General features: G+C 47.2%; 1 protein-coding gene across 1 annotated transcript in view; it reads left to right on the top strand.

The window, feature by feature from the left end:
• The first annotated feature begins 14,302 nt into the window (after positions 1-14,302).
• LOC120845844 (kinesin-like protein KIF21B) overlaps positions 14,303-25,597 on the top strand; it is a 34,836-nt gene continuing 23,541 nt past the window's right edge. The window contains exon 1 of the mRNA XM_040217421.1: positions 14,303-14,461. Coding sequence (XP_040073355.1) covers positions 14,303-14,461 — 159 coding nt within the window. The remainder of the gene's footprint in view (positions 14,462-25,597) is intronic.

Here is a 25,597-nt window from a genome sequence, read left to right as displayed (position 1 = left end):
TCATGTTCCATTTCGAGCACCAGTCCTGGATGGACCCAACAGATGCACTTAATCTGCGCTGGTCGTCTTGCTCCTTGAATATACCAGACAATCATCCGCAAATAGTCAAACAGTAACCCCTTGATTTATTTCCGCCGCGATATCATTAATGTTAATTAAAAATAATACTGGCCCGACTACTGACCCCTGGGGGACGCCCGAGGGCACTTCAGATACAACTGAACGGTCACCGTTAACGTCTACATACTGCACCCGACTAAATAAATACGCCCTGATCCAGAATACCACGTTCTAATTTACACCATGCAAAGAAGGTTTATGAAGTAGTTCAGTGTGTGGTACTCTATCAAACGCCTTAGAAAGGTCAAGGCATATCGCATCAATCTGTCCTCTCTCATTAGAAGAAGCTGAAAAATCGTCAAATGTTTCTATGAGTTGCGTGACCGTCGATAGTTTCCGGCGAAACCCATGTTGGTTAGAATGAAAAATGTTAGAGGATTCAAGATGCTTGTATAAAGCTTTAGAAATAATGTGCTCAAATAATTTGCATACTATGCACGTTAAAGATACGGGGCGGTAGTTTTCAATATTATGCTTACTTCCTTTTTTAAGGATTAGTACGACCCTCGCACTGCGCCAATCGGGAGATACTTGGTGTTGTTTTAGTGATGTTTGAAAAATAATGTTAAAGTATTTTAAAATTCATTCTGCATGTCTTTTTAAAAACTCGTTGGGTATTTCGTCTGGCCCGGTTGACTTCTTTACGTCTAAATTCAATAGTAATGAAAAGACTCCCTCTTCAGTGATTATTATATCCCCCATAGTGCTATTTGTCGCATTTAAGCTCAAGTCCTCTGTAGCACCATCTGTATTAACAAATACACTATGGAAAAAGTTATTAAACCTATCGGCGATATCTTTTGGATCGGTCACAATTTCAATGTTTTCAATGATATATTCTAATCGTTCTTTCCGAGGTTTTAAGTGACGCCAGAATCTGTCGGGTGCATTTCTCATAAAATTCGGCAGGGTTTCAGAAAAATAACGTCCCTTCGCTGAACTCAACTTTTGCTTTAAAAGACGCTCTAGGAACTCTTCTTCGTTTTCCTTTCTTTTACGACGTTTGCGTTCTATTTTACGCTTGAGTTGTACGATCTCTCGGGTTACCCATGGATTCGATTTTCTTATTGATTTCTTCCCTTTGGGTAGAAAATGTTCTGAGCAATAGGTAGCAATTCGTTTAAATTCAGCCCATAAAAAATCCGCGTCACCCGTACGATCGAAAGTTGAAAACCGAGAAAATGACAGATTGAGGTAATCTAGCACACTTTCGTTGTTCGCTTTAGAAAAATTAGGCACTTGGATAGAACACTTCGTTTGTTTGCAGATTTTAGCAGTTTTGAAACATGAAAATACTAATTTATGGTCAGAGATACCCTCGTAAATAGACACTGCATACTCGAGTAAATGACTGCTTACAGATATTAAATCTAACAACGAGCAGCTGTTTCCAACTTCACGAGTGAAAACCGTAACAACTTGCGTAAGACAATTGTCAAACGCAATATCGAGAAGAAGTTCGCTATTAATTACATTCATATGTCCTGCATCAAGCTCATCCCAATTAATTCCAGGCAAGTTAAAATCTTCAGCAATAATTAGTCTGGTTCCGAGTCTAATGTTAGTGCTAAGGTAATCGTGTAGTGCTTCCAAGACTGAATTAGGAGCATCCGGAGGCCTATAAAATGCACAGACGACGTAGTGTGTATTGTAAAAGCTCACATTGCACCATATACATTACACGTCCTGAATGTCTTTCATTACTACATAATCGATATTATTTTTAAGAATGAATGCTACGCCGCCTCCTCTCGTCTTTCTATCTTTTCTTACCATCTTATACCCCAGTGGCAGTAACTCTCCATGATTTATTTCTGGGTGTAACCATGCTTCTGTTACTACGACAACATGGGGGTTATAAAGCATTAGTACCTGCTCGAGTTCACTAACTTTATTAGCTAAACTGCGCGCGTTTAGATTTATGACACGTAATTCCGCGGATTTTTGTTCAGCGAGTCACCCTTCAATATTATCGGACCTATTCCTTTTAAGTTTAACGCGGCAGTCATCCTCGTCATGCCACGAGTAGAAATCCTCGTGTATCTTCATCCTATCTCCAACGAACTTTACTCGGGTGCCATCATCCCTCTCTGCTCTCGCGTTTTCCCAGAGCTACTTTCGTCTGGTTATCGTGGTCCGTGAAAAGTCATCTGAAATAGAGATGCTTGAGCCCTTCAATTTTTTGCAGTTACGAAAGATTTCTATTTTTTCATTGAAGTCTGCAAAGTTCATAATTACTAGCCGAATTTTGTTGGGTTGCTTCCGTCCAATTCTGTGCGTTCGTACGATCGACTTTACTGTAACTCCAAGGCGGTTTTGGAAAACATCTGTGACAACTTTTGCTTTTAAATCTTCGTTTTTTTCGTCTTGGTTCTCAGCGATACCAAAGATTACCAAGTTGTTTCTTCGACTATAATCCTCTAGGTCGACAAGTTTCTCCTGTTGGGTTTGAATGGTCGCATTCAACTTTTTAACGGTATCTTCAAGGCCACTGACTTTGGCGTCGCTGTTCTTGACAGAAGTTTCAAGTTGTTTAATGTTTTTTGTGAGTTCGTTCATTCTTTTATGGAAGCTATTTTGGTTTTCTTTGATTTCTTTAATGTCAAAGCTTATTCTTTTTTGGGTTTCTAGCATTTCGAACATCATTTTTTCAGTCCTTGTTTCTTGGCCCGGGTTTAGCTCGACATCAGTTGACAGCAGGAGCACCATCATTTCACAGCAATGCAAGACACAACCGTAAAACACTTTGGGGCATGGCATGACAATGAGGTACCGATTATCACTCATATATCATATATGAATAAAAAATAAATAAAACAGAGGAACGTTTTTTGTTTTTTTTTGTATACAATGCAGTTGTCCTAGCTTGTGGTCATGAGTCATGACACCACCCGTCTCCCAATACGGCGCCTCTGATTGTTTCGCGGCACGCGTCAAGCCGCAAAAATAGAGTTGGGACCCATCCGTGAGTGGCATCAAAAATTCTGCTGCGTGGAAGGTTCAAGTGATGTGTTACAGTCATCGTTATATTATAAAATAAAATAGCCTGTAAATGGTGGTTTTTCGATTTTAAGGAGCAGTTATGTCTAGAAGGATACCCCGAAATAATCCCATAGGCATATTCTATAAGCGCGTTTTGAGTGAAGCAAAACTAAACTTCGATATGATGTGCGTTCAAATTTATGTGCAACAACGCAGTGTAAAAAATGAGTGCTCCGTCTGCCGGTGAACGCCGCTCGCTACTTTGAGGTCGCCCAACAAAAGTTAGGAGAATGGGATGGCATGAGGAAAAAAAAAACAACAACACAGAAACGCGGTCGTTGTTGTTCTCGTAGTTTTCGCGAGCAATATGGCATGGTAGGATGCAGAACAAAATGGCCTCGGACGAAATGGCCCTGGACGGAACGGCCCCGGACAAAATATGGTCCCAAGTGCAATCCCGGAGAGAATGATCCCAAGTGATTCTTAGACACTCATCTTTTAATAATGTGCTACTCTGAAGTTCTGTTAAGTACATGCAATGCTCTTATAATGCAACTTTGTAGAGACTATAAAAAAAAAGAAGCTCAATATAGACGCGACAATGGTTGAGAAACACACACACAGGGCAGGCACCTGTCTCGTGCGTGTTTTTCTTCGACTTTTTACCGTTTATTTTGCACTCTTTTTCAATATGCCGATCAACCAACTAGCCCAACAATATAGACGATGTCACGAAACCTGTTTTAAAACGTATAAGTTCACGCTTTCTTTACGAATCTCGATATTTCTTATCATTTTCAATTCAATTTTTGGCTGGTTCGCCTGCCCTTTTCCACCCTTCGCATACTCACTCTCGTGTTTCCTTTTCAGATGGCGAATAAAGTTCGATGATATACGCCGACTGCACCCTGTATAGTTTCGTTGCACAACTTTCAGCGTGCATCTTGTTTATTTTCTTCGCGACTAATGTAGAAAAATGTCTTCCACGATGCCATGACTCGATCTGTATTTGTCTTGTCTTTTCGTACGAATTCTGATGTTCCTCTTCGAGCTGATCGAGTGTCGGTTTCAGGCAGCACACGGTACCAACAGATTCATTCATCTACCTCGGTGTCGGTTGTGGCGACGGATCGGGCAGTCAGCGTTGACAAAGCTCTTCACATCAAGATACAATTAACGGGGTAATACCGCACCGTTCGAATTGACATTCCCCGTGTTTCCTGAAAAGCACCGTCCAACTGACTTCTCACCGCCTCAAACATGGTCCAGGCCAAGGACCACGAATGTAGACCGGGCAGCCGAGGCGCGCGGCAGCCAAAACCTCAGTGGCAGCTAGCGCCCAGCTCTCCTTCTCAGTTGCCCTCACAGCAACGATCGCGCCTCGTCTGGCGCGGGACGGTCTTTCTGCAGGTCTAGTCAGTTTGGTCACACCAAGAGCGGTGACGATAGTCTACTTCACCTTACGATGGACCTCAACAGACAGCACGAGAGTCATCGAAACCAATCCAGTGCCTTCTGAGTGTCGCGTGACCCTCCAGTCCCGCTTACGGTGCTGGATTGCCTAGGGTGACTCGTAGCGTCCGCAGCAGTTCATCACAGGGTGAAACGAAGTATGCAGAGACTAAAGTCAAAGAAAATGAGCGGGCATCCGCTAGCTTGCTTTTAACACCAACCCACTAAAACATATAACACAGAAAACAAGCATCGGAACAAAGACCAAGTAAAAGGTGGACTTAAACTACAAATGCAGTATAAAAAACAAGCCTCGGAGCAAAGCGAGAGAGGAGAAGAGGGAAGTGAATCTCGCTTCGTTTTAATGCCGAAGCAAACCCACATTTCGCACTTCAAAGGAGCGCGCACGAATGAACGTGGAAGGCAACAGGCTGCCTGCTAAACAAAGCTCCTCGAGTTATAAGAAAACAATACCTGATCATCTTTTGGCGGCGCCCGAGTCAACGAGTTATCTGAGCTCTCCGAGTTATGAGTCGCGTCCGCTCCCATATCTCAGCCTGTGCGTGCGCGTGCATTCTACAAACCGTCCCCCCCCCCCCCCCCAAAAAAAAAACGAAAAAAAAAACATTACAAGAAGTACAATGTGGAGCTGTGCATGGTGGTTTCTTTCTTTGCCGCTCTCTTTTCTTTTGCTTGGTGCTTGGTTTCTTGTTTCGCTCTCGTGTAACGCCATTGAAGCCCGACGCCTGCGCGTCCGTGAAAGGCGCCACGTTACCCCCCCTTTCCCCCTTTGCTCTTTTATTTGACGCTTGTTTTTTTATATTGCAGTTTTTTTTTTTCGTATAAGTCTCCTGCTCATTTTATTTCTGAGCAACTGTCTCGCTGACTGGCTCGGATTAGCTTACCGTAAACACACACACAAAAAAGGAAAATAATAATAAAATAAAAAAAAGAACCGTGCCCATTCCATACCCATTCCATTCCGGGCAAGAGGCATCGAATTCCATTCCCATTCCGTTCCCTTCAACGTTGCCGCCATTCCATTCCCATTCCATTCCCGGGTCGTGAAAATGCGGAATGATTCCGGAATCATTCAAACTCCGGAGTGGCAATTCCGCAACACTGGTTTGTACTTTACTTAATTACTTTACAAATTTGAGTATTTTATACTCTACTCGGTTAATATCTTTTGTGGTACTCAGTAACTTAACTTAAATACTTTTGGTGAGTATATTGTACAAGCCTGACAAAAGGAAACAAATTGATGCAATATTTTTGGATCTATCAAAAGCGTTTCATAGGGTCTACTACTAAGGAAGCTGCAGCGTGTAGAAGTTTCTCCCCGCTTTGTGACTGGATTGCCGCGTATCTGACGAACAGAACGCAGTTTGTAAAAATTCCCGGTTGTCAATCGCAAAACCTCGATAACCTGTCAGGTGTTCCCCAAGGGTGTGTCTTGGGACCCTCTTTGATATATGTCAGTGACTTAGCTGACGACCTTGACTCAGGTGTGACTGTGAAAATGTTTGCAGATGACTGTGTGATTTATACAAGTGTTATTAACACCTCGGACCAATTATCGCTTAACAAAAATTTGTGTAAAATTGCTGACTGGTGTGGTTATAAACTACTCAAAAACATGCGCTCTTAAAATAACACATATCCACTTGAATATAAGTATCATGTCCGCAATAAAGTCATTGAATGACGTAAAATACTTAGGTCTGACTATTAATACGACACCTAGCTGGAACACCCACATAGACAATACTTGCACCAAGGCCTACAAAGAAGCTGTGTTTTTAAGAAGGAAATTGGGAGCATGCAATTGGACTGTCAAACGTTCAGCCTATAAAGCCCTAGTTCGCCCAGTTACGGAATATGCGTCAATCGTGGGGGACCCCTATATAAAGAAAGACATAGAAAAAGTAGAGAAAATTCAGCGACTAGGCGCACAATTTAGTTTTTTTTTTTATTTTAGGCGCCTCTCCTCAGTTTCTGAAATGTTGAATAGATGTGGGCTAAACCTCTCGGGAAGCCAGGCGAAAATTTGCGAGATTAAGTTTTTTTTTATAAACTTTATAATTACGAAACTGGCTTAAGTAAAGGCTTGTATATTCAACCACCCCCTCAGCGCTGAGCAAGGCTAAACCACTCAAAAAATGTTAGACAATGTGCTCCTAGAAATAATCGATTTAAGTACTCCTTTTTTGTAGAACCATTGATGACTGGAACTCACTGCCGTCAGACTGCGTGAATGCTTCAACATCCAATAATTTTGACTCCATTCTTGTAAACATGTTGCAACCCTCTCCTGCCAGGATGGTGGAAAACCATCTGCAGTATTTCCTAAATAAAAAAAAATAATAAAAAAGTCAGTCTCTACTGAAATAAGGTCACTGCAAAGCCGCTTCTTCTCCCGTAACATTGCGACTTTGGTTCAGAGCCCTCGGGTAAATAAAGATTTGCTGGAATGCCGCACTTGTAAGACCTCCCCTTCTGATGGCCGTGTTTGTCCACGCCATGCAGCAACGTCTCTTCAACCCGAGTTGATAGCATGTCGTGCAGGGACGTATGCACCTAGCGAGAAACTTGCACAAAAGCCTGCTCCCGATGCCAAAGTACCGTATTTCCACGAATATAACGTAACCACGAATATAACGCCCTCAAGAAAAAAAGAATCGTTACTATTAGTATCACGTGAGCCGAGGCCGTGTAAATTTCCCGCACTCGGGGGCATAGCAGACGTGAAAAGGCAACGGAAATAGAAGAAATATCTTTGTTTTGACTGACTCATCCTACTTTTCAAGTCCTCCCGTATGCAGTCCACTTGGCGCCTTCGCAGATATGCAGCAGCACGCTTGCCGGTAGTTCCGTTTTCGTCAACGTGAACTCCTCCGCAGCTCACAGTGATGATGCGAGACATTATCCCCCACACGCCTCTAAATCTCGCAGGTTTCACTGCAGACACTGAGGAGCATTCGGTTCTAAAGGTAAGAAAACCAGAAGGGGACATCAACATAGTGTCAGTTTACATTTGGCCTAACAAACCCTGCAACGCGGACAACCTTATCGCAGTAGCAACACACACGGAGGGTCGCTCGATTGTAGCGGGAGACTTTAACGCACTGAACGAAATTTGGGGGAACACCATCGCATCAGTGAGGGGAAGGCAGCTGCTCGAAGCCCTCAACACACTTAACCTTAAAAACATCTAACTCGGCACCCCACCCTTGCCCGATCCGGAATCATCTGCTTACAATCTGCAGCCCCCCCTTCAAGCTGTGCACACTCCCACAACCCGACACGTTTGGAAGTGATCACCTGCCCATCCTAATCGGCAGCTGCGCACTTGCCCCCCGAAAGAACCTGTAAGATAGTGAATTGGCAGAAATACAGAAGCACTCTAAATAAACTTGCCCCACACCACGATGCACTCCTCTCTCGGGACATGGAGTGTGCGCTCAGGGCGGGGCGCGTCGATGTCCTCGTCACGCGACCCAATCCCGACCTGCGCTACCTGGAGCTTGGGGCCGAAACGAGGATAGCTCACCGAGCTGCCGCAACCAGAGGTCGGCATTTCAGGTCGCCCTCACTCACCCTCACCCTCACAGCCACACTCACCTAAGCCCCTCCCTCACCCTCACAGCTACACTCACCTTCAGCCCCTCACTCACCCTCACCCTCACAGTCACACCTACCTTCAGCCCTTCACTCACCCTCACTGAACCTCACGGCCCTCACGCACTCACGGCCCTCACGCACTCACGCACTCACGGCCCTCACGCACTCACGCACTCACGGCCCTCACGCACTCACGCACTCACGGCCCTCACGCACTCACGGCCCTCACGCACTCACGGCCCTCACGCACTCACGGCCCTCACGCCCCTCACGCCCTTCACGCCCTTCACGCCCTTCACGCCCCTCACGCCCTTCACACCCCTCACGGCCCTCACGGCCCTCACGGCCCTCACCGCCCTCACGGCCCTCACGCCCCTCACCGCCCTCACGCCACTCACCGCCTTCACGCCACTCACCGCCTTCACGCCACTCACCGCCCTCACGGCCCTCACCGCCTTCACGCCACTCACCGCCCTCACGGCCCTCACCGCCCTCACCGCCCTCACGGCCCTCACCGCCCTCACGGCCCTCACCGCCCTCACGGCCCTCACCGCCCTCACGGCCCTCACCGCCCTCACGGCCCTCACGGCCCTCACCGTCCTCACGGCCCTCACCGTCCTCACCGCCCTCGCGGCCCTCACCGCCCTCACGGCCCTCACGCCACTCACCACCCCCACCGCCCTCACGCCACTCACCGCCTTCACGCCAGTCACCGCCTTCACGCCACTCACCGCCCTCACGCCACTCACCGCCCTCACGCCACTCACCGCCCTCACGCCACTCACCGCCCTCACGCCACTCACCGCCCTCACGCCACTCACCGCCCTCAGGCCACTCACCTCCCTCACGCCACTCACCGCCCTCACGCCACTCACCGCCCTCACGCCACTCACCGCCCTCACGACACTCACCGCCCTCACGACACTCATCGCCCTCACGCCACTCACCGCCCTCACGCCACTCACCGCCCTCACGCCACTCACCGCCCTCACGCCACTCACCGCCCTCACGCGCCTCACCGCCCTTGCGGCCCTCACACTCCTCACGCCCCTCACGCACTGATGGCCCTCACGCCACTCAGGCCAGCTTCAGATGGCGCAATTTCGCCCAGAAACTTTACGTCGCAACACCAGCAACAAGGGCCGCACGCGATCACACGCAGCAACCAATTGCTGCAATTTGCCATCGTCATCATAAAATTTTATTTTTCTTGCACTATTTAGACACGATTACGCATTATAAACCTGTTTTTATGCATTTAAATCTCGTTAAGAATACTAATGCACCTTTCTGAAACAGTTTATTTAAAAAAAACGATCGATTTGAAACCAGAACCAAGTCTTTTGGTGTCATCATCGCCGGCACGAGGTATCACGTGAAAATTTCGCGTCCCTCATTGGATGCAGCCGCTTCAAACGCATTCGAATTGTTCCGAGTTGCTTGCTTATTTCGAGCGGACCCGATCTCAGCAATTCGTGTCGATCTAGGGAAAGCTAGAAAACAACCCGCCATTATCACCAAAATTGCTGAGAAAGATGCTCGATCTGAAGGGGGCCTCACGCACTCACCGCTCCCACGCACTCATGGCCCTCACACCACCTCATGTACTCACCGCCCTCATGGCCCTCACGGCCCTCGCGCCTCTCATGCCACTCACTGCCCTCAAGCACTCATGGCCCTCACACCCCTCACGCACTCATCGCCCTCACACCACTCACTCACTCATAGCCCTCACGCCACTCACCGCCCTCACGCCACTCACCGCCCTCACTCCCCTTACGCACGCATACCCCTCACCGCCCTCACCGCCCTCACGGCCCTCATGGCCCTCACGGCCCTCACGGCCCTCACCACCCTCACGGCCCTCACCGCCCTCACGGCCCTCACCGCCCTCACGGCCCTCACCGCCCTCACGGCTCTCACCGCCCTCACAGCCCTCACGGCCCTCACTCACCCTTAGACTCATGAATTTTCCTGGTTCTGAAACTCACTCACCCTCACCTCACCTATGAAGATGAGGGTGAGTGAGGGTGAGTGAGGGCCCTCATGAGTGAGGTTTGCCGAGGTATGGCCGCAAGACGTCCCGTCGTGCAAGCGCCTCGCCTCATGGTTGCCACAAAACATCTAGTTTTCATCCGAAATCAAACATATTTATGGTTTGAGTGCACAACTTTCTATCTTGGTTTTCTGGGGCCCTAATCTGGAGACTTGGCGAAAAAGTCGGCGAGAAGTCTGGCGGCTGCGCTTGGCCGACGCCGCACTTGACTTTGGCGCCGGCCAATCAGAACCGTCAGATTTCTCGCCGTCTTTCGCGCCAAGTGTCCAGATTAGGGCCCCTGTTCTATTTTGTTGTCCCAGAAGACAACACTAAAATAGTATTTCGTCGTGTTAAAATTGTTTACTTACACCATGATTGACGCAAACATTATCTGTGAGCCCGCGGCAAGTTTGGGACCGGAATCGCAACAAACATATCGCCTAAATGCCATTTTGAGATTTTGTCTGGCAGGTCCCATCTTGAATGTCATTTGGCATAAATGCCATTTTAGGTGCCGTCTGCCAGGGGTAACACAGAGGCTAAAACTGAAGAATAGCTTTTCTAGCCACGTTTCAGTAAGGCAAATGATGAATTACCTATAACTCCGGACAAGAACTCTGATGACTTTGTCCTATGACCACAAACATTCTGGTAAGAGAGAGTGAGTGCGCTCCATGCTACCTGATTAGCCCAACTATTTTTGAACTTGGCGCTACAAGTTTGCCAAAGTCCAACTCGGTTCAACTCGATATTGCCAAGTTCCTAATCGCGAGTAAATTGGCATAATGGAAATGTCGTAGTTGGTTGGTAGCAGTTGTTTTCTTGGTATGGTACGAATGTTTTATGGTGCTTTTTCGCGAAAAATGAAATTAAACGCTTTATATTTTGTAATGCAGCTTGTTAATTATGTGATCCATGTTCATGATAGCATTCGATTAATGCGAGCAGAAAACTTACTGCTAAGTGTCTTGCGCAATTTTTGAGCTAACAATGACACCCCCAAAGGCCTTTATAACAAACGCCTTTACTAAGAAAATACCGTTTAATGAAGTAAAATAAAGTCCTGGCCAGTCTCTTTGTGTTCAATGTGTTCCTCTGACAACTACAAATTCCTGCTTAACAAATATATCTATTTAATGAAGCAATTCGCGACTCTACAAAACAAAAATGACCGGTATTATAAATTTTCTCGGTGAAAAGTAATCGCTTTTACGTAAATTGTCGCTCTTAAGTGGCGCGCATACAGAACAGAAATACCGCGGCACTGGAGACGATTGGCACTGTCGCCTCCGTCGCACGCTCGTGGTCTCGGTCCAAATAATTCGTCGGTATGCAACCATGTGTCCAGATCGGGGTCTCGAACACGCGGCCGCACAGGTATCGTGCGGCTTCGAGCCCCCATTGCCATGTCTCGAGTGCTACATGCCCCATAAAAACATAGTTCTGTATCGTCCATTCATTTCTGCTCGTACAACGTGTTCTCATATCTTACAATATAATCTTTTCTTTCGGACTGAGTAATGCTTCGTCTAAATATTTGCTTCTCAGCCCTTCCTCGTGTAGATCAACCGGAACGACAATACCACTATACTAGGCTACAAGCACAAGCTTTGCACAAAGAGGGACCTCTGCTACATGAACTCAGCGGAAGAAACTTAAAGCTGCTCGAGCCTCTGGTCGTCAGAAAACATCATTAGAGTATGAGTCTTTTCTTATAATTCTGCTACAAAATTGTATGAGGAGGTATTTGTTTCCGTGACTGATGAGCTTAGTGAATTGTGCGATAGGGCAACGACAGTGCGATTGATCTTGTTCTAACGAAAGCTGCTAGCACAATGGCATTTTCAATCGTATCACATCAGCTGTGGCCCAGAGGATATGCGAATCAAAGCAACTCTGGCAAAACAGCGCACTTACAAAAAGCAGCGAACAGGATATCCCTTCTCTAGAAAATTCCTGTGGTATTGCTGGGAGAGTCGGCTGGTTTCCAAAATTAACCAGCATTGCGGGCCTTTTTTGTCCCAAAATACCGAAATAGTGCCCCCCCCCCCCTTTTCTCGTTGGCCCTCAACCTTTTGCGCTAGACAACCTGCCTCACCCCCCCCCCCCCCCCCTTCCTACAATGAGTTTTAGACCTCTGGTCCAGAATGTGCTACGTGACTACGTTGCTGCGCAGAAAGCCTGTACGAAGCAACGTAGCGCCATCTAGACACAAGATCGTACACTACCAAATTGTTCGGGCCCAGAACCGAGTAGGCGTGACGGATGCCGTCCCGCCTCCGCCGCACAATGCGCATTATTTGGCACGAAAGTTGGTGCTTTGGAATGCACCCGCACGAACGAGAGTGTGCATTCAAAGTATTTTGGTGCGCAGTCGCAACTTTTAACATTTGTTCAACGGACGCGCCGACCTTCGTCAGGATTCCCAATGTTGCTCGATTGGAGTCTCAAACTGTTCCTTCTTAAAGCTGAAATTTGATCTGGGACTACACGCGATGCCGAAATCTAAGTGCAATTGGTAGAGCTTCAGAGAAAAACGTTTCCTCCTCTGTGACACGAGTGCCAAAAGGTTGGTTCTGTGTGCGCCCCTCCTCGGTGCTCTGGAACGCCGTGCGCTGGAGCGTGGCCAATTGTGCCGTGCTGCTCTGGTCCTCTGCAGCAACGGCAGTGCTGCCACTGCTGTTGTGTCCACTCCTACGAGAGCAGGTGCTTCGAAAGCTTTCTCAGAATGACACGGGGTGGCGCTAGCTGCCACCCGGTTGAGAACAGTCCAAATTTACGCAGCCTGCGAACGCCTCTTCTCTCCAGAATCGGGGGTCGCATCAATGGTTTGGCGATTGTTGCGATTCATATTTTGAAAAGTCAACCAAGTTTGTTGTGTGCAAGTCTGCACAGCTGGAAATTTGTCTGCAGTAAGGAGCGCCTGGTGTCTCAGCTGTAGATGACAAACTTTGCCAGTGGCAGTACTGGGGGTATGGCTAGCCCGGTATCCTTATATTGCGTCGCGCAGTGGTGAGTACACAAACGTTGCCTATGCAGTTTTCATTTAGACAAAAAGGTAATAGAGCGCATCATCCTGGATTCTGCAGGGCGAGCTGGGATGCACTAGTAGACTTGGCCTTTATTCCCCCTTTTGATAGTCAATTGTCAATGTACAAAACCTAGTTTCTGACGTGACGCATGTACGTCAACGTGCGATAGCACAAATTCGGTTTCGCACAGTTGATTTTTCGCACTCAACTACTACGACGAAGTTTCCTGTACTACGAAAAATTCCTCCGGTCCCGCGGACTTCCTTATAAGGGCTTTCCTCTGTAGCACCATTGGCCCCTTCCTCGGTATTTGCAGATATATGTGTTACAAGTGTAAATTGAACTCGCTTCGCGCCGGCCAACGTTCGTCGGCGGCAAGAAGCGGAAGCATGACAGACGCAGTTCGGTTCCAACACAACACTAAGTGAGGGAGCCGTGTGGCCCCCTGTTTAATATAGAGAGCCGCACTTCCAGACATCAGGCCACGAGGGGACCTTGTGGCACTACATGCTAGCCAGGCATATAACAGTATGAACTTTCTTTGATTTGATGATTGAAAATACTTTCATTAATTATTTTTGACAACTCGAAGTTATTGTGAAATCGTTCCCGAATGTGTTTTCTTGTTTTGCAGCTTAAATAGGAATCTTTTTCTGCAGAGCTTGGAACAGTTTCGGGTACCACGACATAAGATGATGCGAATGAGCAGTAACTCCCCAATTGAAGTGCACATTCTGTGTGAACATAAAATTGATTTATGGTGGCCCTTCTCGCCGTCAAATGAGGTGGTCAAGAAGGTGCCTCGGTGAATGAATCTATGCCCAAAGCGATTGTGACAAAGTATTTTTCCCCACCACCATTCTGAAAGGTACGGAGGAGTTTATGGGGCCTGGGTAAGAAATGCCCCATCTCCCGAAAAAGAATTGGCGCCATGATTTTGTTGCGAGTGGTGTGAGCGATGAGGGACTTTTATTTGGCTGTGGATCTTCCATGTGAAAAGGCGTCCCAATGGGGGTGTTTGTCCCTGTAGACTGGGTCCGGGAAGACGTACACGATGAGCACTGGGTACGGCCTGAACCTGGACGAGCACGAGCGGGGCGTCATTCCCCGGGCGGTAGATCAGCTCTTTGCCGGCATTGCTCGGCGCCAGGCGGAGGCCCGGGAGAAGGGGGCCCCTGTCCCGGACTTCAAGGTTCACGTTCAGTTCATGGAGGTAAGAACTTTATGCAGCAAAAGCCTTTATGCTCGGCCTCAACTACTTTGCGCTACGCTGTCAAAGCTGCATCTTGCGTTTCTTTCGCTCGAGAACACTCGGAAATGACACGCAAGATGAAGCCACGTGCTCTCACCAGTGCAAGGCGGCAGCCCTTTGGAATACGTGCTAGCCTTATACAGTGCGATTCACTTATAACGGCACCACATACAATGGTGCACTGCTTATAACAATCAGTTTCTAGAGTTTCTAGTCTAGAAACGGTCAGATTCTAGTCCAGATGCAACGATAATCGGTTATAACAATTGAAGTTTCAGGTTTTCTCGCTTTCGTTTTAAGTGGATTGCACTGTAGACCCTTTATGGCAACTTTGCATGGGTGCCGGCTTCTTGAAATCGCTCGACCCTGCCTCCGTGGCTGACCTTCAGTTTCTCATCGGTAGAATGCGTTTTCTGCTGTACCCCGCCACAAATGGAGATTTTAATGCAGAATGTGTTTTACGAGCAGTTTTTTATGCCTTTAACGAACTAGTGTCGTAGCGAGCGTCACGAACGAGTGACGTGCTGGGAGGGGCACGGACGTTAACTGTATAAGCTTCATATATAAATTCAGAGCGCACTCGAACCGGTGTCAGTGGGCTGGCAGTCGGATACTATAGCCACTGAGCTACTAGCACAGCTGGTTTGCAAGGGGAAATGGTAGGCTCATGCAAATATTCAATGTTTTCAAATGTTCCATCGAATAACATACGATCCAAAATTCGATTATAATTCCGGTATTCAGAAATTTCAAAATATTTGACGCGAGCGAACAGCGAACTTCGAGGTACTTGTTTTGGGGGGTTTCGGTTTTATTTAGCAAGTACCAGCGCCATGGACACGTCGAGGTGTGCTTTATTTTTTCTTTCGAAAGCCACTAGATTGCCAACACTAGCCAATAGCCAAATGAACTGGCTGCGTCGTTGGGACCACTCTGCTGTTTCGGATCACCATGGCAAACGTGACGACTGCTGGCAACCCGATAGGGAGATATTTCACAAACATTTCTCCGGGCCCTGAAGCTGGATCTTTAACGTGCAAAGTGGTTCTGAAGACCCTGACAACGCTTGCAATGCACCTGAAGGGACACCTGGACTGAAACCAGGCCTACCTCAATGAGTTAAAGAACAACTAAGCTTAAAGGGGCGGTGCAACGATATTCAATTGGAATGTTTTTCACTTTACACGAGCTTACCGGCACTAGTTGGACTCAAGGATACTCGCACGCAACGCCACCGACCAAGAAACTCCCTTGCTGCGCTGAAATTTCGAGGACAAAACCGAGTGTTTTCATTCAACCTCTCCTTCGCAAAACCTGATGACGTAGCTGGGCGGTAGCAGTACCGCCCAGTGACGATATTTGAATGCGGCTCATAGATTGGACCCGAGAATGGCGTGGACACTCGGCTTGGGCTCGTGTTAATCGATAGCTCGAGAAGCATTCGGGTAGTGTCTTTTGTCCAATCACTGCAATGACGACAACAGCCGAACCAATGTCTGGAACTCAGCGCGTTTCCTGTGCCTTGCCAACCCCATCGCGTGGCTATGATCAACATTGGCGGCATATAATCGGCTCCAGATCAAGTGGTCGCTTGTTCTGGCTACGAGTTGAGGGGGTGCGTGGTGAAAAACGAACGGGTGTTTCATAGGTAGTTAACGTCAGGGATCCGTTCTGAGCGGTATTTCGTAAAAGACAAAAGTCGTTGCATCGCCCCTTTAAGCAGGCAAGCAAACCCAAGCTTCAGTAGCAACAGATGACAAAAAGGATGGTTTGTACTTATAGTCTGAATTCCTCGGCACGATGAACAATGCCTGCCGTTATCCCAGAGCGTTATGAATCGAAGAAAGAGGAGCTGAAGAGAGCGCAGCTCTTGAGGAGGAGGGGAGTTTACAGAGGGTAAAGTATGTGCCTCCTCCCCCCTCCACTCCTCCTCGCCTGCTGCCTTCCCATTTACTGGGAAATTTTTGCTAAATTTCCCGCTAAATTTAGCAAAAATTTTTGCTCTAAACTTAGCGGGAAATTTAGCAACAATTTTGCCGCTAAATTGAGCGAGGAATTTAGCGAAAATTTTCCCACTAAATTTAGCTTGAAAATTTCTCATAATGCAAAGTGCACGGTTACGCCGATGGCGCCGCCGCTCAACCCAGAAATAGGCGCCTAAGAGCTGCGCTCTAAAAAAAAATTTGGGGTTCGTCAGCTGAGTAGAGTGCCTCTCGATTGCAACGGATGGTTGGAGATTGCGTGTGAGTGACAGTCACGTGTGCGTTCACGCAACGGACACAATGCAATACGTGCATTCATTGGCCTGCGCCCAGATGACAGACTCTCGCACTCCCGAAAACCTGGTGCTCTTCATCTCCGGTGTCGTCGAGGAGTGGGAGCTTCAATCCCAACGTGTGCCGATGTACGTCGTTACCGAGAATGGAAGAAACGTCGGCGGTTGCACGGTCGTCCTGGATTGGCGTGAGGGGTTTCGCGCACAGTCTTCAGCTGCGTTTCAGCGATGCCAACAGAGAAGGGGCTGCATTTTCTCAGCTCCGCGCGAAAGCCAGAGCGATTGTCGGCCAATACAAAACGAGCGCAAAAGTTCGAGGACACCTTCTTGAGGTGCAGAGGAGCATGGACTCGTATCCTCTGGAAGTTGCGCAAGATGTTTTGGCGGAACAGTGAGCACGCCACGGGGGCCAGACTTGCGAACCTGCGTGTGCCCATTACTGTGACACTTTGGACAAGCTCAGCAGGAGGGAGTGCAAGCTGGAGCTGGGAAGGTCCTGCATGCGCCTGACCAGGCCACGACCCAACTCTTTGGGGGCCCAACACCCTCGCGAGAAATGCCCCTCTCGCCATGCACTTAACCTATAGCAGTGCCTGATGAGGCAGCATGAATTGTCTTTTAAGAAGGACCACCTGGCTGTGTTGGTGGACCCGAGTTCTCAAGATGCACTTGGGAACTGAGAAAGGCGGCAAAGGAGGGATGATGCGTGGAAGACAGGAGACTCTGCAGTTGTACAGTGGCAAATGACTTGAAGGCTTCTATGGTGTGGTGGGAGTGCTGCCGCTCCTGGTGCCTGCTACACAGGCTCTTTTGAACTGCACTGGCTATTGTAAACTGCAGAAGGGAGCACCTCCTGCACTCTAGATCTTTGAGAAAATGAAGAGTTACGGATATTCAGAGTATTTGCTTCGAAATTATTGGACACCAATTACTATTCCCTTAGATTTCGCTTCCAGATAAAAAAACAGTATTCGCGCAATAAATGGTCTTATTGTAGTGCAAACGTAAATAAATAAGAGAACTAAAATAGATAACCAAATGCATAAAAGGAATGAAACAAAAGAGCATGAACGGCACACGGACAGTGTGGGACGTATTCTCAGCTTCCTGACCAGCATGCCCGTAGAATCTTTATATGTTCTGATTACTTTTTGACTCCAGTTAATCTTTACGAATAGAATCTGATTGCAAATGGGTCGACGGAAGAATATGGCCCAAGTGACACGTTAGGAACCTGGGTAGTTAGCCCCATGTTGCAGAAACCTTGTCCAAATTTTGAGCTAAAAACATCCATTTCGTCTAAGGCTCGTCAAACTATTAGGCGCCAAAGAAAATCGGCCAAACGCCATACAGTGATGGGATTGCTGCGCCAATTGTGCCAAACTGCGCCAAGGGGCTAACCGTGCTACATCCTCCTACATTTCGCCAAAATATGGGTAGCCTGCGCCAAAGGACCAATTTTGGTCGCCTTTCGAAACCGAAACTAAACCGAGTGCCCTAATTGAGCATGCGTGAGCTACGTGGCGCAAGCGGCCGCCCGACACGAGGTACTCTGCATCAATGGTCCATCCGGTCTTGGATGGTTTTTCCCGCCGTCTCTCGTCTCGGGCTCTCGTCCTCGCGTAAATCTCGTCTCGCGTCTTTTTAAATTTTTTTGACGACACGCGGGCGTGTGTGAACGCTCCGACGGTAGCGTGCTGTGTATCGGGCCAGCCATGCCGTCATGCTGTGAAACGAAACCACGTTTTTGAGCAGCGGGAGTTACTTTGTGAGCTGAAGCACACCCTCCTAAAACAACGACGCCGGGAGTTGCCGTCCCCCCGTCGCTGCAGATATGGCGCTTTCTAAACTGAAATGTGAGGACTGTCGCATGTTCATCAACATTCCTGTTCTTGTTTCAATCATACGCTCCTACAAGAATCCCTCTTTAACTCAGTTTGCTGCGTCGAAGTATTGATTACCTAGGTTTCTACGGCCAGCCGGCATCAGGCAGGCGGCGCCAACAGAGTGGGAGCCCACGGTCATACCCCGTTTCGTTGTAACTTGGCAAAGGGTGAATGATAAGCTCCAGGTGGCGTGCCGACGGCTTCGAAATGCACGACGACGACGTATACGAGCGCAACGCACGCATATTAGTGAACGACGCAGCGAAAAGCCTGATACTTCCTTGGAGTTGAGGCGCGCTCCGGTGATACGCAGTCACGTTCCCATTGGCCTGCCAAGGCCGTAGCTTCTGCTGCACTGGCATGTTACGCGATCTTCCTAGGGTACCCAGTATATCTTGTTTCACACACTAGGCTAAGCGGCGCCGCTAGAGTAAAGGCTCAAGTTTGAACAATGCAGCAGCTACTCCCAGGGATATCTAATATTTTTTACTTCAGTCGCTAGATGGCGCCAAACCAACCAGCATTGCAGGTTGCCTATCGGTAGGCTTTCTTTCGAGAGACCTCGATACGTGAAAAATCTTCCGCGAAAGAAAATTGGTGAAAAGAAGTGATCTAAAACAAAGAAGGTAATTTATGCACTCTGAACCCTCACAGCGAGCTGGTTTGTCTCGAGTTCAGTCGTTGCACAAATTTTGACACTGGCTCGCAATGTCTTGCGTCGATGCGCTCAGGTTCTGTTTTATGTGCATACATTGCCTTTTACTTTGTTTGCTGGCCTGGCAGGCACGTGCCGCTGGACTGTTTTTTGTCGTATGTTCGGCAGTTACATTTTGCATAAATTTTGGGAACCATTTGGCGACAGAGCGGAGATGCATGGTTTCGGTTTCGATCGAACAGCCATCTCCGCTTGCGCGACGAAGCACGTGCAACTGCAAGCCTGCCGAAGTTGCCCTCATGTGCATGCGAACATGATTGCACCAGCTGGGGGACTCTTGCAGTTCATTGTCTTACGTTTGCTTACTTTTGATGAAAATCTGGCATGTCGGGAAACAGTAAAACGGTGGCAAGCGGTCTATCGGGATTGCTCGGCAACACCTACAGCACTGTACATTTGTGGGGAGTCTCAATGTCTCTTTGCAGACATTGAAAGTGGACATTAATTACTAGACGAAGTCAAAGCGATGCTTGCAGCAGCCTTGCAGAAAGCTTTGAAAAACAAAAAGAAAAGCCCCCGCTAGTCGTAATGCATCTTTGTCTTGTGTACAATTTCGCATTGCACTGCAGTAGTTAGGTGTTTCATCAGTTGAAGGCCGCTTCCATTCATTACATTATATAACTAGTCAACCTAATGCTGCGATGCTTACTAATAAGCAGGTCATTTTTAAATGGATTTGAATATGTGCAGTTTGGTCCTCATTTCTCTATAGCGGGTACAATTTAACTGAAGCATTGCAAAATATGTCCTGTCATTGGCATTTTAGTTACAAGTTGAAAGACCCCCAGGTGGTCTAGCTTGACCAGAATTTGTTTATTGCAGCGAGCAAAGTGTCCTTCGTTTGTCCAGCACTTGAAACAAATAATTTTATTTTTGTGGCTCCTCGCGCCCCGCTTCTCGGCTTTGGCGAAACACCAACCTCCTCTCTTTCACAATTTTCTCTTCTATCAGCTGTTATCCCCTCCCCCCCCCCCCTTCCCCCAAACTAACAATGACCGTTTGACCCTTGGCTGTAACTCCCACGTTAGTATTACCTCTTTCGCAAGTCTTCTCTCTCTCTCTCTTTATAAGACTATCTGCTCCAAAAGCCTCTTTTGCTGCTCAATAACACTCTTGGCTGCTCCAAAGGCCCCTTTTGCTGCTCCAAAACACTGTTTTGGCTGCTCCAAAGGCCACTTTTGCTGCTTCAAAACACTGTTTTGACTGCCCCAAACGGTGCTCCAAAATTGCTTAGGCCAATCACATCACTGTCCTTAATTCAAAGTCTCGGTTTGCGTTCTGCCCATTGAAAAGCATGGTGAAAGAGCCCAAGTATGCACCTGATTTCACCACTCCATCTCCTTCTTCGCGATAAAATCCGTCCGCTATAGTGTTGCGACGAAGCGTCTTTTTTATAGAAGAACGCAGTGTCTGAAGCCAGCGGCGTGCGTTGTCTTCCGAACGTTGTTTACTGGCTCGGATGTGACGACGCTGTAGTGAGGGCACCTGGCTATAGATGGCGCCATATGTGTTGTACTGCGGTACTACCGGAAACGGAGTTTCTTCCGGTTGTTGATTTACGATTAAAGGCACTTTGTGGTGAGCTGTCACATGGGGTGGTTGTGTTCTTTCTGCCTGGCGACCATGGGGTCGCACTCTGACCCCTACGGTCACAACAGACGCTAGCCAAAGTGGGATGCGCCGTCGTGGAGGTGGACGTCGAGAGCGGAAAGCGGTTGCCCGGCGAATCGTCGGCAATTCTGACGACGCTCGATGCACTCTCGAGCCCGAGATTCTATTATTTCCCCGAGCGACTTTTGTAGCCTAGCTGGGAGCCCACACTCTAAAACCGGTCCCTCATAAAAAACGCTGTCCCTCTGATTTTAGAGGGGACAGCAATGCTTTCAGGGGGACAGCCCTTTTTAAGAGGGAAATTGAAAAATAAAATAGCAACATCTAGAGGGACACCAACATATTAAGAGAGACCAAGGAAACCGTTTCGTTAGCCCCTCTGAACAGGAAAGACTGACAAAAAGATTCACGCGTGTCCCTTCATATTAAGAGGGGACCGGTCCCTCTTAACTGGACCAATGTAGTTCGGTCAGGAGGAGGGGGGCAGGCGCACTAATCCACGGCAAAGAGTTCAGACGGTGCTAAGGCTTCGCGCCAATTCACGGAGAGCTGGAAACGGTCGTTGCCGGAGAGTCGCAAGCGTCATGCTGCTCGTTTGACTTCCTTCGGGTGAGTAATTCTGTCATATTGGCGCTTTTGTTTTGGGTGCATTGCGGGTGGGAATAACGAGCCATCAATATTTTCACGCTGGCTGTGAGATGCACGTGCTTTGCATGTAGAGTGAGAGTGTTCAGCTGTAGTCCGCGGACGCGGTCGCTTCCTGGATCTGCTCGTTCAGCTAGGACAAAACGTCGCTAATCGTTTGCCCTGCCGTGAGCCGCAGGGCTGTCTTTCGCACAAAAGACTTTTAGTGGGTTAGGGTGTCCCAATGTGTACGCGTCTGTCTTAAGCTGGTGATATCAGACCATTTTCTGTCCGACGCTTTTGTCTACTTTTCAATTTCGAACGCGCGATCGTTCTTCTCCCAGCTCGAGCTGCTAACTTTGGCAGTGCTACGTCGGCATTTTATTACCGGCAATTTCCTGGTATTTTATCCGTGAGCGTACACTGTCGGCATCGAGTACTACAAAGGATGGCATCACCCTCCCTAAGGCAAAGCCAACATAAAGGCACCCTAGCTGGGGCAGTCAGTGTTTGTAAGCTTGGCTCGCCGATTTCTTTCTCGGTGTGCACTCTAAATGCTTGAGGTTGACCGCCCGAGAGCGTTGATTGACAGAAACAATGTTGGCGATTTTGCGTTTGTTTGCCTTCACAATTCATTACAGCAATTTACACTGCAGCGCTATGTTGTACACATCGTTAGCGTTGCAGTGGTTATGAACATTTTTTTCTCAAGTGGGTGGCGAGCAAAAACCCATAATGTGTGTGTATGTTTGTGAAAAGGGCAGGGGGATTGGACGAGCACAAAACAAAAAGAAGAAATAAAGGTTTTTTTTTTTTTTTCTTCGCGTGTTCGCGTTGCGTCGGCGTCGCGGCGTCTGGGGGAAGGGTGTAGCGGCGGCCAGGGAGTATATTTTTTTTTTTTTGTATTTCTTTGGCGTACTGTTTTGTTCGTTATATTTTGACAGTCGTGCCGGCACAGCTACCGGCTTTTATATATATATATATATTTTTTTTTTTTGGCGCCGACCATGTTTTTGTTTTTGGAGATTTTATTTATGATGTTTATTATGCTTTTTGTTTTCTGTAGCTGGCTGAATATTTTTTTTTTTTTTTTGTGTCGTGCATCCGCGAAAAATATATAAACAGAAGTTTTTTTTTTTTTTTTCTTTTCTTTCTTATGCGCTTTAGGGCTAGTGCGTTGACTGTGGGCGTTAAATGACTGACCGTTATTAACAATCTTGTTTTCAGAGTGAGGCAATGGCAACGAACGTTGACATGAAGGGAATCAGGTGGGGGTTCCGCTCGGATTGCTCGTGTAAAGAGCTCTACCGGGACCCTCTGCACGGTGGAACGCACCACCCTGAGTGGTGAGCCTACTGCGGCCACCCGCACACGGTTCACAACGAACTCTGTAATTATTAACTTTTTGTATTCCGGTATGTAGGTAGGCTCTATTTACGTTCTGTTGGCATATGCACTGCTTCTGAAAAAAAAAAAAAAAATGAATGGCTTGCGGCGAAATATTTACAGAAATGTCATTTTTTATTTGATTATGTTGCTTTCTAAAACATGCGCTAGATCACTTCTGCAGCTTCGAGCCGCAAATGCAATCCATGCTTTCCAAAGCACATGGGGCTTCTAAAGTTCATCTACTACTAAATGCGTTTTCGTTTTGTCTTGGTAATACAGAAACAATTGATTCTCGTAAATTATTTAAAACTGCAGTCTATTCTCGTACTGCAGTCTATTCTCGTACCAAAAATTAATAGTAGCAGAAGTTGCGTCATAAGCTAATGTCACTCGCTATTTCATCGCATACAGATTGGGTTCCGAATCTTTGAACTGTTTGCACTTTATTTTCGCATTTGTTTCCTATCGCCTGCTTGATAACAGGTGAAAGCGCTTCATTACCTTTATTCTAATTCCCACCCTCTGTATCTAAAGGAAAACAATAGGGTTTTTCTTTCAGCTAAAGGTGGATGCACAACTTCGGTTCCATAACACGATCGTCACCATGCTGGGAAACCTGGAGGAGGTAAAAGGGGCCTTCTGCGGAGACAACCCAACAACATTCTTGAACATTAAGACCATCCTCCGGTCTCGATTGGCCAGAAGTTCTTTCATCACCTATGGTATGTGAAAAAGCGAATGCAAAAATAGAAATCTAAGCTTGACGCTGACGCAATTTTTTTTTTTAAGAATTGCTGCTTGCAGGACGATTTTACCTTTGACGAAAAAGTTCCAAGACCCAAGACTTTCTTCGGTTCGGAGAAAGGGATCGTTTCTGGGAACTGGTCAGTGAAACTCACCGCTAGCACGACTATGGAGGGGGCACTAGTCATGTGCTTATGGGTGTATTACATAACGGGACTTTCCTACCCCGTGGCATGTGGACAAACCCTTGGACTCCTCTAGGGTCTGCTCGTTGAAAATAAAGTGTTTCGATTCAGTTTATGTCGGAGAAGCTCATAAAATCGCTTATGGCCGTTCAAAAACAACAGAAATTCTGAGCTTCTGCTGATGGCAAGAGACGCCGAATAATTAGTTTTAATGCTATGAAGTAGGTAACTACGCTCTAAAAAAAAGCACAGGAATCTACTTTCCCGAGCCAGCGCTTGGAAAGTCAATCACCGTAACTCACGGAAGCAGCTCAGCGAATCACGATGCCGAAACATAAGATTAGACCAAAAAAGCCAGTCCGAGTTGTGACATTAACCAATGCAAAACATCACGCTTGTTGTGCTTAATGTCGCAACTCATTTTTTTTGGTATAATCATATGTTTCGGCATCTACATTCGCTGAGCTGCCTCCGAGAGTTATGGTGATTGTCTTTCCAAGTGTTGTGCGGGAAAGTAGACGCACGGGCTTTTTTTAGAATGTACTTTTCTTTTTGTGTTATCCGCTAAAAAGTTTTTTTTTTTTCAGCACGATTGTATTGTTGTTGTTTATGATAGGCAAAATGAGTCACTCTGCAGCACGAAATTTTTTGTGTGATAGCTTCCAAGAAACGCCGATTTCTGGCGTCGTTCTAAGTCTTTTTTTTTTTTATTCGTAAAAGCTACCAGAACATCGTTATAGAATTATTATTTTGATGAAGACATATCAAAATATTTTCTTGTGTCATGGCAAATAAAACAGTGTTTACTCTTAAAGATTGTTACTGTTTTCTTTAACACATTGATTCCGTTTATCAAACAAGATATACAGATCAAATTTCAATTCTGCTACGCAGCACAAAATAACTTTGGTTAAACCATATCAGCAAAAGTGCGAGAAGTGCAGTGCAGCATGTCAGCTTACACTCAAAACACGAAGGAGCGGAAATTGTACGATACAATAACAGAGGTAACTTAAAGCCGGGGTCACGCTGCTTATACATCATACAAAATACATTCTGCAGACATGTTCCAATGCGAGTCACCGCGACATCCGTGCTTTGTATGCCACGTGACAAAGTAACCTCTTGATTGGTTACCTCGTGGCGTACGAAGCGCGGATGTCGAGGCGACTCGTTTCGGAACATGTCTGCAGAATGTATTTTGTATGAAGTATAAGCAGCGTGACCCCGACTTAAGGGGGACTATGCCCCTGCATTTTAAGCGGGCCACCGTCCCTCCGAATTTAAGGAAGAAAATATCTAAAAACTGTCCCTCTTAATTAAGGGACTCTGACCTCAAATTTAAGGGAGACGCCGCCTCGCTTACTTTAAGAGGGGTGGTGTCTCACTTAATTAAGAGGGAGCATCACCATGTAATATTAAGAGGTCTGTCGCCCCCCTTAAAGTTAAGTGGGAAAAAATCGAAGAAATGTCCCTCTTACTAAGTGGGACCGGGCTTAGAGTGCAGGCTCACATGGCACCATTGGTAACACGTGCCGAAGATGGTGCGGCCGTTGCTGGCCTCGGATGCCAAGTTTGTGCGTGTCTCTTTGACGCCTGTAACAGACGAATTTTGTCGCGCGGAAAAGGGCAGTGTGGCGAGATGAGGTGCATACTTGGGCTCTTTCG

This window comes from Ixodes scapularis, unplaced genomic scaffold (genome assembly GCF_016920785.2).
Source record: "Ixodes scapularis isolate PalLabHiFi unplaced genomic scaffold, ASM1692078v2 ptg001131l_1___fragment_3__unscaffolded, whole genome shotgun sequence".
Classification (NCBI taxonomy): domain Eukaryota; kingdom Metazoa; phylum Arthropoda; class Arachnida; order Ixodida; family Ixodidae; genus Ixodes; species Ixodes scapularis.
This window is presented reverse-complemented; position numbering and strand designations above follow the sequence as displayed.